The sequence below is a fragment of the Lissotriton helveticus genome, chromosome 3_2, assembly GCF_964261635.1.
Source record: "Lissotriton helveticus chromosome 3_2, aLisHel1.1, whole genome shotgun sequence".
Taxonomy (NCBI): domain Eukaryota; kingdom Metazoa; phylum Chordata; class Amphibia; order Caudata; family Salamandridae; genus Lissotriton; species Lissotriton helveticus.
The window spans coordinates 475,494,799-475,510,919 of NC_136062.1; the positions used below are offsets into that span (position 1 = coordinate 475,494,799).

The 16,121-nt window shown below is 49.0% G+C and overlaps 1 protein-coding gene across 1 annotated transcript in view; it reads right to left on the reverse strand.

The window, feature by feature from the left end:
* Positions 1–16,121, reverse strand: part of PEX16 (peroxisomal biogenesis factor 16) — a 152,861-nt gene that overhangs the window by 55,585 nt on the left and 81,155 nt on the right. The window contains exon 7 of the mRNA XM_078684387.1: positions 8,184–8,339. Within this exon, the coding sequence (XP_078540513.1) occupies positions 8,184–8,339 (156 nt within the window). The remainder of the gene's footprint in view (positions 1–8,183; positions 8,340–16,121) is intronic.

Genomic DNA, 16,121 nt, shown 5'->3' on the forward strand with positions numbered 1-16,121 from the left:
CAGCATGGGGTAAAGAGCTGGGGGCAGGAGGAGTGTGTCCCTGCGGCATGGGGTAAAGAGCTGGGGGCAGGAGGAGTGTGTCCCTGCGGCATGAGGTAAAGAGCTGGGGCAGGAGGAGTGTGTCCCTGAGGCATGGGGTAAAGAGCTGGGGCAGGAGGAGTGTGTCCCTGTGGCATGGGGTAAAGAGCTGGGGCAGGAGGAGTGTGTCCCTGCGGCATGGGGTAAAGAGCTGGGGCAGGAGGAGTGTGTCCCTGCGGCATGGGGTAAAGAGCTGGGGCAGGAGGAGTGTGTCCCTGGGGCATGGGGTAAAGAGCTGGGGCAGGAGGAGTGTGTCCCTGCGGCATGGGGTAAAGAGCTGGGGGCAGGAGGAGTGTGTCCCTGCGGCATGGGGTAAAGAGCTGGGGGCAGGAGGAGTGTGTCCCTGCGGCATGGGGTAAAGAGCTGGGGGCAGGAGGAGTGTGTCCCTGCGGCATGGGGTAAAGAGCTGGGGCAGGAGGAGTGTGTCCCTGAGGCATGGGGTAAAGAGCTGGGGGCAGGAGGAGTGTGTCCCTGAGGCATGGGGTAAAGAGCTGGGGGCAGGAGGAGTGTGTCCCTGCGGCATGGGGTAAAGAGCTGGGGCAGGAGGAGTGTGTCCCTGCGGCATGGGGTAAAGAGCTGGGAGCAGGAGTGTGTCCCTGCGGCATGGGGTAAAGAGCTGGGAGCAGGAGTGTGTCCCTGCGGCATGGGGTAAAGAGCTGGGGCAGGAGGAGTGTGTCCCTGAGGCATGGGGTAAAGAGCTGGGGCAGGAGGAGTGTGTCCCTGCGGCATGGGGTAAAGAGCTGGGGGCAGGAGGAGTGTGTCCCTGAGGCATGGGGTAAAGAGCTGGGGGCAGGAGGAGTGTGTCCCTGAGGCATGGGGTAAAGAGCTGGGGGCAGGAGGAGTGTGTTACTGAGGCATGGGGTAAAGAGCTGGGGGCAGGAGGAGTGTGTCCCTGCGGCATGGGGTAAAGAGCTGGGGGCAGGAGGAGTGTGTCCCTGCGGCATGGGGTAAAGAGCTGGGGGCAGGAGGAGTGTGTCCCTGCGGCATGGGGTAACGAGCTGGGGGCAGGAGGAGTGTCCCCCCGAGGCATGGAGTAAACAGGTGGGGGCAGGAGGAGTGTGTCCCTGGGGCATGGGGTAAAGAGCTGGGGCAGGAGGAGTGTGCCCCTGAGGGATGGGGTAAAGAGCTGGGGCAGGAGGAGTGTGCCCCTGAGGCATGGGGTAAAGAGCTGGGGCAGGAGGAGTGTGTCCCTGCGGCATGGGGTAAAGAGCTGGGGCAGGAGGAGTGTGTCCCTGGGGCATGGGGTAAAGAGCTGGGGCAATAGGAGTGTGCCCCTGAGGCATGGGGTAAAGAGCTGGGGCAGGAGGAGTGTGTCCCTGCGGCATAGGGTAAAGAGCTGGGGCAGGAGGAGTGTGTCCCTGCGGCATTGGGTAAAGAGCTAGGGGCAGGCCTGTGTCCCTGCGGCATGGTGTAATGAGCTGGGGGCAGGAGGAGTGTTTCCCTGCAGAAGGTGCATTGCAGCAACGCCTCGGCTGCGCAATGCACGCACTGTCCTCGCGCCAGAACACTGAACCGCTGACGCGTCATACGAACTGCAGTCAGTGTGAAATAGAATATCACTTTTACTGACACTTCCGGTGCACGTGGGCAGACGTGCACAGATACTGCTCAGCAAACCTGAGAAAGGGCTTGAGTCTGTAACATGAAACCGATCCGAAAAGAGCTGCACTGGCAACATGTGCAAGGGGGCATTAATGAAATCTGAGACACACACTGAGAGGGAACAAAGTGAAAGGATAGAGTGCTGTGCTGAAAGATTTGCAAGTGATCACAGAGTGAATGTGAGTGCAGACTTTACTTTGAATGGGCAAACCCTGCAGCCAGAGGTGGGTGCTGAGGGTGAGCACTACAGATGGCGGTGCAGGTGGGTAGTCATGGCAAACAGTAGAGTGGGCATGATGAGGAAAAAAAGAGGGACTGGAAGCACTGCCAGAAGAGGTGACTAATGGGGGCGCATGGTGTGTGTGGGGGTGGGAGAGATGGTCACTGCAGCGGGAGACGAGAGGCAGGCGCTGCAGCCGGAGGAGACGAGAGGCAGGCGCTGCAGCCGGAGGAGACGAGAGGCAGGCGCTGCAGCCGGAGGAGACGAGAGGCAGGCGCTGCAGCCGGAGGAGACGAGAGGCAGGCGCTGCAGCCGGAGGAGACGAGAGGCAGGCGCTGCAGCCGGAGGAGACGAGAGGCAGGCGCTGCAGCCGGAGGAGACGAGAGGCAGGAGCTGCAGCCGGAGGAGACGTCAGGCAGGCGCTGCAGTCGGAGGAGACGTGAGGCAGGCGCTGCAGTCGGAGGAGACGAGAGGCAGGCGCTGCAGCCGGAGGAGACGTGAGGCAGGCGCTGCAGCCGGAGGAGTCATGGGTGATCAAGGTAGAGACAGCAGCTGGAAGGGCAGGGGCGGTACCAGCAGATACTCTAGCTTGAATATAAAAGGGCAGTAAAAGAAGTTGAAGCTGGTTACAAGCTGTGATGAGGGCAAAGGCATCAATGACACAGAAGATGATGGAGGAAGGCTTGCAAAATGTCCCACTGCTGACAATCGTTCAGGGTAGCATTTCAACCCATTGTTTTCCCCCCCTGTGCCACTCTAGACAAAGACCCGCCTTATGCAAATCAGTACTGACCCTTCTCCTCATGGGAACATGTGCCACTCTAGACAAAGACCCGCCTTATGCAAATCAGTACTGTCCCTTCTCCACATGGGAACATGCGCCACTCTAGACAAAGATCTGCCTTATGTAAATCAGTACTGCCCCTTCTCCTCATGGAACATGCGCCACTCTAGGTAAAGGCCTGCCTTATGCAAATCAGGACTGCCCCTTCTCCTCATGGTAACATGCCCCACTCTAGACAAAGACCCGCCTTATGCAAATCAGTACTGCCCCTTCTCCTCATGAGAACATGCGCCACTCTAGACAAAGACTCGCCTTGTGCAAATCAGTACTGCCCCTTATCCTCATGGGAACATGCGCCACTCTAGACAAAGACCCGCCATATGCAAATCAGTACTGCCCCTGCTCCTCATGAGAACATGCGCCACTCTAGACAAAGACCCGCCTTATGCCAATCAGTACTGTCCCTGCTCCTCAGGGGAACATGCGCCACTCTAGACAAAGACCACCTTATGCAAATCAGTACTGACCCTTCTCCTTATTGGAACATGTGCCACTCTAGACAAATACCCGCCTTATGCAAATCAGTACTGACCCTTCTCGTCATTGGAACATGCGCCACTCTAGACAAAGACCCGCCTTATGCAAATCAGTACTGACCCCTCTCCTCATGGGAAAATGCGCCACTCTAGACAAAGACCCGCCTTATGCAAATCAGTACTGACCCTTCACCTTATTGGAACATGTGCCACTCTAGACAAAGACCCGCCTTATGCAAATCAGTACTGACCCTTCTCCTCATGGGAACATGCGCCACTCTAGACAAAGACACGCCTTATGCAAATCAGTACTGACCCTTCTCCTCATGGGAACATGCGCCACTCTAGACAAAGACCCGCCTTATGCAAATCAGTACTGACCCTTCTCCTTATTGGAACATGTGCCACTCTAGACAAAGACCCGCCTTATGCAAATCACTACTGACCCTTCTCCTCATTGAAACATGCGCCACTCTAGACAAAGACCCACCTTATGCAAATCAGTACTGACCCCTCTCCTCATGGGAACATGCGCCACTCTAGACAAAGACCCGCCTTATGCAAATCAGCACTGCCCCTTCTCATGGGAACTGTTCTCATGGGACCAGTTCATACTGAACTACAGTGCAGTGCAGCTGGCGGAGATGCTAAGAACGCAGAGCGGATGGGAATGGCAGAGACTGCACCTGGGGGAGATGGAGAGCGTCATCATAAGGTCAGTCGTTGCAGTTTGGCAAGATGGCGAGGGGCGGATCTTAAGACTAGACCACAGGAGATTTAAAGGGGATGAAAAATAAGGACACTGTTCATAAATGTGACCTGGCGATGAAATCAATGACAGACTAATTCTAGCTGTGCGGGATGACAACGGGCAAGGAGCTGCTATAAACATGAGGGGTGGGACCGGCTCTGCAGGTGGTTGGAGTGGGTGGTACGAAGAGGAGAGCTGGAAGTGATGGTAGACTGCATCTTCAGCAGATGTGTATGGCTAGGGAAGGCATTGTGGGCAACAGCAGACGCTGTAGCTTTTGGGCAGAAGTGGGTGATTGCTGCAGAAGGGCAGATCAGGGAGGATACAAGAACAGAGACTTTAGCGGGACATGACGAAGGCGAGTGGTCAATGCAGACTCCGCAGCTGAAACAGGAGGATGTGGGCGGGGGAAGGGTAATGTTAAAACAACAGCCACAGGAGACGGCCTGAGGGGCAGGCAGTCTGAGCAGACTCTGCAGCAGGAGATGCAGAGGTTAAGTGCTCAGTGTTGACACCACAGCTGGAAGAGGTATGGGTGGGTCACCGAGGCGTACTGCAGGGTAGGCTGGAGACACTAGAGCTGGAAGAGGTATGCGTGGGTCCCCGAGGCGTACTGCAGGGTTGGCTGGAGACACTACAGCTGGAAGAGGTATGGGTGGGTCACTGAGGCACACTGCAGGGTTGGCTGGAGACACTAGAGCTGGAAGAGGCATGGGTGGGTCACCGAGGCGTACTGCAGGATTGGCTGGAGACACTAGAGCTGGAAGAGGCATGGGTGGGTCACCGAGGCGTACTGCAGGGTTGGCTGGAGACACTAGAGCTGGAAGAGGTATGGGTAGGTCACCGAGGCGTACTGCAGGGTTGGCTGGAGACACGACAGCTGGAAGAGGTATCGGTGGGTCACTGAGGCACACTGCAGGGTTGGCTGGAGACACTAGAGCTGGAAGAGGCATGGGTGGGTCACTGAGGCATACTGCAGGGTTGGCTGGAGACACTGCAGCTGAAGATGTATGGGTGGGTCACTGAGGCACACGGCAGGGTTGGCTGGAGACACTAGAGCTGGAAGAGGCATGGGTGGGTCACCGAGGCATACTGCAGGGTTGGCTGGAGACACTAGAGCTGGAAGAGGCATGGGCGGGTCACCGAGGCATACTGCAGGGTTGGCTGGAGACACTACAGCTGGAAGAGGTATGGGTGGGTCACCGAGGCACATGGCAGGGTTGGCTGGAGACACTAGAGCTGGAAGAGGCATGGGTGGGTCACTGAGGCATACTGCAGGGTTGGCTGGAGACACTACAGCTGGAAGATACATGGGTGGGTTACCAAGGCACACTGCAGGGTTGGCAGAATACACTACAGCTGGAAGATACATGGGTGGGTCACTGAGGCATACTGCAGGGTTGGCTGGAGACACTACAGCTGGAAGATACATGGGTGGGTTAACAAGGCACACTGCAGGGTTGGCAGAATACACTACAGCTGGAAGATACACGGGTGGGTCACTGAGGCATACTGCAGGGTTGGCTGTAGACACTACAGCTGGAAGATACATGGGTGGGTTAACAAGGCACACTGCATGGTTGGCAGAATAGACTACAGCTTGAAGATACATGGGTGGGTCACTGAGGCATACTGCAGGGTTGGCTGGAGACACTACAGCTGGAAGTGGTATGGGTGAGTCATTGAGGCACACAGCAGTGTGGCTGGAGACACTACAGCTGGAAGTGGTATGGGTGAGTCACCGAGGCATACTGCAGGGTTGACTGGAGACACTACAGCTGGAAGAGGTATGGGTGGGTCACCGAGGCGTAGTGCAGGATATGGTTAGACACCAGCTAGAATACATGTTCGTAGGTGATAGGCACACTGAGATTGAAGAGCAGCAGAGTGGGCTCTGAGAGAAGGCATGGCTCCTGGTGGTGGGTGGGTAAAAAGATATAATACTGCATCTGAAGAACAGATGGAGTAGAAGACACGCAAGGACACTGCAGATATAAACGCGCTCCGGGTCCAGGAAAGTCTCCTGCGAGAAGGGATGCACTCAGGGACGCAGTGAAGTAGACGTTGTGGACAGATAAGGAACCACAGGCACGATGAAGAGCGCAGTATACACTGCAGACTAGTGGAGGAAAACTCTTTCTAGAGGATCGGCCTGCAGCATTTAAATTCAGAGTAAAACAAAATTAAAAACACATGCCGGGGAACCCAAATAATGTAAAACAAATTAGTAGAAATATAAATAAATCAAAAAGAACAATAAGAAAACAAGTCTGCAAGTGGGAGTAGTTACCCTCGGGAGAAGTGCTGCAGGTGAACGTGGCAAGTACATGGTTTGGAGGTTTATAAACAGCAGAAGACCAAAGAAGCACGGAAGACATCAGCTCAAGGTTTTGCATAAGGCACACGCAAGTTTCCGCTCTGGTTCTCATTTGAAAAGCGCAGGGAGTATCAAAATATTTGCTTTCTGCTCCGATTACGAGGGTCTGCTCACGTTTAATAAAGGTGGGGATGGGTCGATCAGTTAAACTACCACCTGCCCATTTTATAACGAGCTCTCGGCATTGCTGTGGTGGGGGGCGGGGGAGCGGGAGTGCATTCCTTTGAAGTCTGATGGGGTGAAGGGGGAGCGGCTTGAGAGCGGATTCCTTTCAAGTCTGATGCCGAGGCTCAGACAAATGGTGGTGTGCGAGCGGCTTCCTTTGAAGTCTGATGCCGAGGCATGGTGTGGGATGTGGCTGGCGATAATGTGCACACGCCTGCCTCACATGAACTGTACGCGATCCGCAGTTTGGTAGAATTTTTGACCCGCTTACTATAGTCTCGCCTGTTCAATCCCTAACGGGATAGAATAGGCAAGACCTAAAAAATATTGATTTACAAAAAAGAAAAACAGTAAGAAAAATGTGTATTCAATTGTGAACCCCATTTAGGAAACATGGGTTAGGGGGAATGCTGTGGTGTTGGGGAGGAGTTGCAAAGGTAGAGGGAGGCGCGATAGGGTTAGGCTGAATAGAAAGAATTGTAGGATAGAGCCCCTCCGACACAATTAAAATAATAAAAAGAAGGATGGTAGGTACAAAAGAGAACTGGGCGCGGGAACCGCCCTCACAAAAAAAAAAAACAGTATGAATGGGAGGGCCGATGGAGGAAAGTGGGAACTTTAATGTCAATTTAAAAAGTGAAATGTCACCCAGTGGCAGAATGTGTGAAGAGAAGAGGGATCTATACACACTGTGCAGAAAAAACAATAGAGAGAACCCAATTTCAAGATAAAATGATATTTACACCTTTAAAAGTGCATATAAAATGCAATTGAAAAAACAAATGCATTTCTATAAAGTGGTTTCTATCAAATGGTAAATACCACACATTTTGAAAAGGGTTTTTTAACAGTTTGGGTGAAATAGTTTCTCAGAATTGGTATTTTATGAATCTAACTTTCTACAGAATCACTTACAACCATCTCAGAGAGCTCACTCAAGGTTAGGGTAGGAAAAGGGAAAACAACGTATCCTAAGTAAAAAGGGCTGATAACATCTAAACCTTCTGGGTTCAAAGCAGCTGAAAGAGGAATGGCTGAGTCAACTCAAAGAAATATAATTCGGACCCCCTGGATGGGACAAAGGACACCCACACTGTTTTACAAGCGGTCTAAAAGGGATCAGGTGGGACTGATTTGTAGCCCTGGTGGGCGAAGACAGCCTAAAGTCTATTCATATTTAAAGTGTAAACTGTTTTTTTTTTTAAGTGGCAATAGCCCAGTGCTTAATTTGTGCCGGTTTAATAATTCTAAAGGCATTATAAGTTAATAATACCTTGCGTCCCAGCTATTCTTGCAGCTTTGGGGCATGGAAGAGTCTGAATTGTTACAGTTGTAGGAGTGTGATTGCTAGAAGTTGTGTTGGTACAGTTACAGACATCACTGGCAGGGTCCATGGGTAGGGCGAGCTGTGGTCGCCTCATTAAGAGAGCCCTGGCACATATTGTTTTACAAATTAAGCACTGCTTTAGCCCCCTCCGAAAGACCGATATCAGATACAGCAAGAAGGGACAATTGAAACAAGTAGAGAAAGAGACAAGGTGAGCAGGGAGATTGGAAAGAGCCTGGCATGTGGGGATGGGCTGTTTCCAGTGCCAAGCTTGGTCGCCAGTGCAAGGGAACCCCTGTCCCTGGCACGGTGCCCTCGCAGGGCATCTGCAGGTTGAGGATACAGTGCACCAGGGGCCGGGCGATGTAGATGGACTCTGCGATGGTCTCCTGTAGGCCCAGGGGCGTGGGGGTCCGCTCGCACTCTGCTGCCCGCCGCCGGCTCTTCTTTCGCTCTTGTCGCTGTGGGCACCCCCAGAGTCTTTCGCGAGAGGAGGCCGCTGCAAGAGAAAGAGCCACCCTTAAAACCATGTGCCAGTTTGTCAACATCAAGGTGTACAGGGCTTAGTACCATGCATCCTGCCACCCAAGCCACAGAGTACCAGCATCCACAGACGTGCCACCCCCCCAAAGCACGAAAACTGGAAACACTTTCCATTAAGCACCCCTCCTCCGCCAGTGGGTACATCCATACATCCCTCAGTTCATCATAAGAGTTCTAGAGTAAACCCAATGTGCCACTCTGCCACTCACAGGTCTAACCACACTGCTTACACCTTGGCAAAAGGCTTCTGCTGAAGACAACCCAAGTCAAAGCCATAGACCACACCATGGAGGAGAAAAGCGAGCCAGTCCACTGGTCATCCTGCCTAGGCTGAAAAGAATCGTGCCAACCCCTACTACGAGTCCCTCAAACTGAGCCAAAAACTACCATGGTGAAATACAGTCCCTTTTTAACAAACTAATAGCTGTGTCTGTAGGTAACCAGATTATTTGGGAGGGAAAGATTGAGTGTTAAATGGCTAAAGTAACTTACCACCTTGTTAGGCAGTTATCGTTTCTATAAGGAAAGGTTAGCTTATTTCTGATAGAGGCAGCATGACAAGTAGTTTTTTTTCTCCGGAGAATGCGAGTTAAGGAAGGAGACAGTTGTAAACTAACACTGGCGTCAAGAAACCGACCAGTAAAACCCAATTGTGTAAAATGCAATAGGATTTTACTTTGAAAACAATTTTTGGGAGAACAGACATATCAGAAGGGTACCTGTAAAAGTGCAACAGAAATATACAATATAAAACCTGAAAGTCAGTTTCAGTTTCAAAACTTTATTCGATTAAAAAAGATCAATCATAAAAGCAAACAGTACATATACTTCATAATAATACAAACTAATATGATTACCCCATAAAAGGAAGTTTGGTGCAGCTCAGTACAATAAAACAGAATAATTAAAAGACAATACTTTTTCTTGCAGCGACAGATTTCAGAATAAACGTAGCTGTATGAAAACAAATGTCAGGATCATCCAAAGAAAACAACATCCTCATTGCCGAATTTACTGTTGTAATTGCCCGTTTAATAAATAGTGGTTTTAAATAGGCAACGCGTAGATGTTTGTAGAGGTCACACAAGATTAAAAAGTGAACAGTACTCTGTTTGGTGACCCCATCACATGGGCATGGAATTGAGGGATAATTTTTCATAACTGGGAACGCAACCAGATGGTGGACAATTCCGAGTCTCAATCTAATAAGGACAAAACGATGGTATGGTCTAGTGACAACCTTTAAATATTCGGAGAAACCAGATGAATCCGTATTGGAGTGATAATACTGAGGGATGGTTAACTGTGAAGTAGAGTCTGTACGCACTTGAGCTTTCTTATATAAATAGGAACACTTAAGCTCTTTCTTTCTAGGCGCCTTGACGCCCGTTGGGCAAAGTTTGCACGTTATAACTTATGTTTCATTCATTCATTCTTTGAGATATCAGAAAAGCTCTCCTGACAGCCAGGAGATTAAGATTGAATAAATCCCTGGCTGTTGTCACAACGTAGTTGATCCATGGGATCAGTGAGCTTTTTTCTAGGCGGAGACAATCAGTGATAATACTCCTAGTAAAGCTAGTTTCTTTCTTATGCCAAATTGCTCTCCACACCAACAGAGGTCTGAAGCAGATTAAATCCGACAAAAACTCCAGGCCCAGTTCCTGGTGTATTATTTGATTGGAGGCAGATGTAGGCAAGCATAACAATCTTTTTAAGAAACTATTTTCTTCTGTTTGCAAATCCCTATGGCGACAGTGCCCCCAGACACCAGATCCGTAGGGCGCGATTGCAACGCATCTACAGCGGTATATGTGGAGCATATCATATATACGGCGGTCACCAAGCTTATTTGCAAATTTGAAAACGCCATGGGCACACTTAGACATCTTGGCTTGTACATTAGATATCTCCTCAGATCACATACCATTGCTACTAAAGGTGATGCCCAAATAACAGAACTTATTTACAGTTTCTATTTTTTGTCCCTCTATATAGAATGATTTTAGTTTCCTCGTTTTCTTTCCACAAGGCATAATAAACGTTTTGGTATTATTCATTTTTTATTTTTTATCCTTGATAAAACCCGCAAACTTGTCCATTAGGTTCTGTAAGCCGCGAGGGGTTCTAGATAGGAGCACTGAGTCATCAGCATAAAGCAGGATGAGAACAGCCTGACCGTCCACTAGCGGTGCATCAGAGTTAACCTGCTTAAGCTCGGAATCTATAGCGTTAATGAAGAGGGAAAAGAGAAGGGGCGCAAGGACGCAGCCTTGCCTAATTCCTAACTTCACGCTGATACAGTCGGTACATTCCCCCCCTTGGCCGTATCTAATGTGGGTTGAGAGTTTAGAGTACAGTCTGGCCAGGAAATAAATAATCTCTGTTGGGGCCCCTTGTTCTAATAAGGTTGCCCATAGCAGCGCGTGGTCGACGAGGTCGAACGCGTTGCTCAAGTCAGCGAAACAGAGAAAAAGCGAGCCCTGCTTGGCACGGGTATACTTCCCTATTAGAAGATCTAAGTTTATGCATTGTTCTACGGTGCCAAGACCCTTTCGGAATCCAAATTGGGACCGCGCAAGAATACCACAACCCTCGGCCCACTCTTCTAACCTGGCCAACAGCACCCTGCTCATAGTTTTGAGCGAAGAATCTAAAAGGGAGATAGGGCGGTAGTTTTTGGCATCCGACCTATCCCCCTTTTTATGAATCGGGATGATTACTGATTCCCCCCAACTAGTTGGAGTGTTTTCCATGGCTGCCGCATTAAAGACCCTGGTTAAGACGGGGCCCCACAGTGATGGATCTGCCTTGAAAAGGTCTATGGGAACCCCATCGGGACCAGAGGCTTTAGCTCCTTTGCTAGTTCTTATAGCAAGGTCTACCTCCGATATTGTAATACTTAAAGGGACTATTGGCCATGGGTCCGCCTCCGCCAAGTGTGAATCCACCGCCCCCTGCGGGTCAAAAATACTAGTAAAGTTGTGGAAAAGTAAATTTTGCCATGTTCTGTGTCCCTACGTGTCCCCCATCCTATGTTATGTATGCATGATTAATATGCATATGCATTCCCCATGATCGATTAAAGACGCAATTACAGTTGTGTCCAACTCTAGTATGCCAGTTCCAGCTCTCGTGAAAGCTACGAGTATTAGGCCTATGTAAAGTTATGTTGCCACGTTTCACAGTGTGCACGTTATTTCATTGTAAAATCCCCGTTTCCAGGCCTCAAAAGGGCCCGGACCCAGATTCAGCTCCTGTCTTCTGAACCCTCGCTGAGGAGCGATACAGCCCCCACCTGTATCCCTGACCCTTCACTTACTTACTGCCTCACAGTGCCCGGCTCGGACTGGCTCTGCCTGCCAGTCTGCCAAGAGTATGTTATGATTCCAGTTATCAGTCCAGCCCTCCTTCCCTGCATTCCTAAGCTACTGAATCGCATCAATAGTTTCAGTCATCGTCTAGCCTTTACGTCTCCATGTAAGAGAAATACTGTATTTATGGTCATTTAATATTCCTCAACACACACTACATGTAGAATAATGCATGCACCAGTCTTAGTGTCTGTTAGCCTTTACCCTGATAACTTTTGGATTCTATCAATATGTTCTCTAAACATCAGATACTAGATAGCGTTTAGGTACATGTCGCTCTGACTCTCCAGACTTCAGTCTCTCCTTCTAGGCAGAAGTCATAGCCCCCAGCTTCTCCCTAGTAACACGTCATTGTCAGTTTGCGCGCACCACTAGGTTAGAGGTCCCGGCTCCTTAGGTAGCCCCCTCCATGTTTCCGCCCCATTCATGACATATTCTGTTACGTTTACATCACATGTCTATGTATACGCCCTGTTCACGCCTCTTGTTACACCTACCTTCACCCTTATCTTTCGCGACTGCTACAGGCCCTGCCCACTGCTACGCCTATTGTATTGAACATCATGTATTTTGTTTAACTATATATGCTTGTGCACGGTTATTAAAAGTTGCTAGCCATCCCAGATCTTACCCGTGCAGGTTGTCCTGTTCCTGTCCTTTATGCTGTATTAAACCTGCAAACTCCTACTACCTCGAATCTTGACTCTTATTTATTGAGCTATCTGTTATTGTTATATCCAGTCAAAAATAGAGGTATTATTTATTTATTTACCACATAATGGCGCCCGAATAGGTACTTGCCCTTTCCCCACGCGCCGGTGAAGCCACGCAAGCCCCCTGATCCTCTGCAGCCGTGACGGAACCATACCGTGCACGTGCAGATATTTCTGCTTCAAGTATCCCTCAGGCCCACGGAGGAGACGGAGGTTGCGGTCCAGCATCCAGACGAGGCGGTGGAGGAACGCGGCGAGTCCCGACCAGAGCCCAAGCCGAGAGTCCAAGGTCCGAGGTATCCGGAGGCCCACCCGTAACAGAAGTCCGAAGTTCGTCCGTCCGGCGTCGTAGCAGTCCAGTCCAGTCCGAGGCCTTCCGTTCTTGCTGCCCGGTGAGTACCGTTGCTGGGGTAGTATCTAGACAGGGTCAATTGCATTGTCTCTGGTCCGTGGGTTTGGGTACACAGATGCAACACGAAGTGTCCACTTAGGTGGATGCGGGTCCTGACGTGTCTCTTTATGAGACCGGTAAGTTTCGTACTGTTTTAGCAGTGCATCTAGTTTCTGTTCTAGTCCGTTCTGTTCTCGAGAAATTCATGTATTCTGTTTTCAGTATTCCAGGTAGTATTTTGTCCGAACTGTTATTTTAAATGTCATTTATGTATTTCAATGTCGTGGTATGAAAGTGGTGTAATTATCGTGTTCATTGTGTATTGTATTGTGTTTAGACTCCAGCCCAGTCATGCCTTTGTTTTCAAAACTACGTCAGTTAAAAACTAGAAAAGGTCTGTTAGAAGAAGCAGTTCCTGTCCCGCCTAGGGACAGTGCAGGTCATTTTATGTATCAAAAGCATGGCATAAGTGCCATATTATATCTAGATTTATGGGTGGAGTACACCAAACAGTTAGAAGAAAAGTATAGATGGCCCGTATCGGGTACATGGGATGCCGAGTGCATCATGCGAGTAGAAGAAGTATTATGGAAAAAGAAAGCCAGACAGTCACAGAAAGATGCCATCGAGTTATGGCGCAAAGAATCTCATAAAAGAACCGAAAAAGAAATCAGAAAGTCAGAACTAAGTAGAGAATCCTTAGAAAGAGCCCAAGAAAGGGAATTGATCGAAATAGGTGAACGAGTTAAAACCGAACAGTCAGACAGACAGAGAAATGCCCTCATTAAGGGTATGTATCCTCTTCTTGCCGAGGGTTTGCCAAAAGCAACCCCGGAGGCATCCAGTAATTTCCCGCCACCCTTAGTTCCGACCAAGCTACGTCACAAACCGACCGCAGCTGATATTTTTCTCTCGTCCTATTTGGACGACACAGTTCCAGAATATGCAAATCCTGTTCCGCCAGCTCCTGTAAATAATGTAATCCATGGTCCTCCAGTCACCGGGGCACCTGTTGCAGTACCTGCCACGGTACCCCCGGTCCAGCCCGTAGTACAACTTCCCGCTACATCAGTCACTCTGCCAGCACGAAGAGTATCAGTCGACGATTCCAGTTTAGGGGCCGCGGGAGGAGGTCCTCCTGGTACCCCGCCGCCAAGTAGACGTCTAGGGGCAGTCGAGTTACATGAACGTGCGTTACAGCGTACGCCTAAATATCAGTCCATTGCAGAAATCAGGCGAGCTCTTACTGAATGCTGTTATGATCCAGTCCCAGGCGAGGATAGTATGGTTATATATTCCGTACGTATAAGACAGGTGTCCGAGTATTTGGTCACCCTACCGAATATGAAAGAAGATCTAGACAGAATGTATCGTTTCATTCGTACAGGAGACGATCCAGAAAGTATTGCTGAAGTCATGTCTCTCAGGAAATCTGAGATCCAGTTTATGCTATTAAAGTTTCTGATCAATTGTTTAATACGGGAACAAGATTCCCCGACTAAAGATCCGACCGAAATGAAAGTTCTGACAAGGTGGAGTGATAATATAGCCGAGGGTAAGCACAAGACACTCAATAGTATAGAGAATATGTACAAGAAAATTCGTAAAGAAATAATAAGGTTACACGAACAACGCAAAGAAGCTCTAGGGAGCGAGAAAGAAAATGACTCTTCTACTGAAGAGGTAGAGGACGAGAATACCGCCAGAATAGCGTATGTAGGTAAAGCTAGATTTCCAGACCGACAGTCACGCCTAGAACACAAGAAAGTCTGTCATCTTCCAGCACCAGAACAAGGCTCCCTAGAACAAGTATTTCAAGCCACCGATCACATTCTGAAATCACGAATCGGTTATAGTGAGTTAAGTACCATGCATGAACAAGAACTAGCCCGATCAGCAGTCCGATGGATTACTGATTCTACCACTTTTCCAGACGAAATAGTGGCACAAATGTTTCTGAAACTGCCCCCAGCCGAGCAGCGACTGGTGGGTATGTATATGATCCAGCACCTCATTACACTGTATGAGGGTCAACATTCTGATCCAGGTCCGTTACATGATGTCCTGAACGAGCTACTCCAGTATAGATGGAAAGGTTTAAGTACCGATTTAATTAGTGTCATTCTAGAACAACGCCATAAATATAGAACGTTTCTGAACCCACATTTTGTTCATGTCTCACCTCCAGAAAGTAAACCGTTTTACATAGATAGACAGCATCCGTTACGAGAAGTACACCCAGTTAGGACAGCGGATGGTGAAATGCAACGAGTATTTGTTTACACCCCAGTTACCAAGATGGAACTCTTAGAGATGAAGAAATTAATTCCCTGTCACGATAAAGATCCAGCAGGGTTCCACCGAGAATTAAAGGACATGCTCCGTATGGGAGAATACACGTATCCAGATATTATTAAAATGTTAAAAGTCTTGTTGCCTGCGGGCATATACGAAAAACTCAAGGAAAAAGATTGGGAGGTGGGAGAGAAAAAGATCGATTGGACAGCTCTAGAAGCTGAAGATAAGATACGAGTACCAGGTACCGGTCTTGGAGACAAATGTAAAGAATTACCAGAACTGTTAATACAAGTTTTGCCTAGATTATTAGCCACTAAAAAGGAAGACTGGGATGCAATCTCAGCCTGTAAACAGAAACAAGACGAAGACACTAGTGATTTTTATTCTAGATTTGAGAAATGTTTTATCATAAACAGTGGTCTCAAGACGAGTAGTGAGTCATACCCTCACCTTTTTGTTACTAAATTAGTCGAGAATTCAAGTCCACAAGTTAAGAATCGAGTTTTGAAAGTCGAAAGTACATGGCAAGCTAGTACTCCGTCCCAGATGTTACAGATGCTCCAGTATCACCAGAATAGAATCAGAGAAGAGCAAGAACACGAGAGAAGACGTATGAAAGACACGAAAATGAAAGTACTAGTTGCACAATCTGTTCCTCAAGACAGTCAGAAGAGGGGTCCGAATCAAGCCAGTCATCCTGCAGCTCCCGTTAAAGGGACATGCAATTATTGTAAACAGCCAGGTCATTTTATAAACGAGTGTGCAGTTCTGAAACACAATATAGCCACTGGTAAAACTAAAGAAAGACCACGTCCGCCTAGACAAGAACAAGTTTCACAGACTTCTCAGCCACAGAATGTACAACAGACAGTTCCAGCACCGCAGCCTATTGCTGCAACACAGCATGTTACACAGCAGATGTACCAGTATGCACAGTCCGAGTATCCAGAGTATCAAGCGTA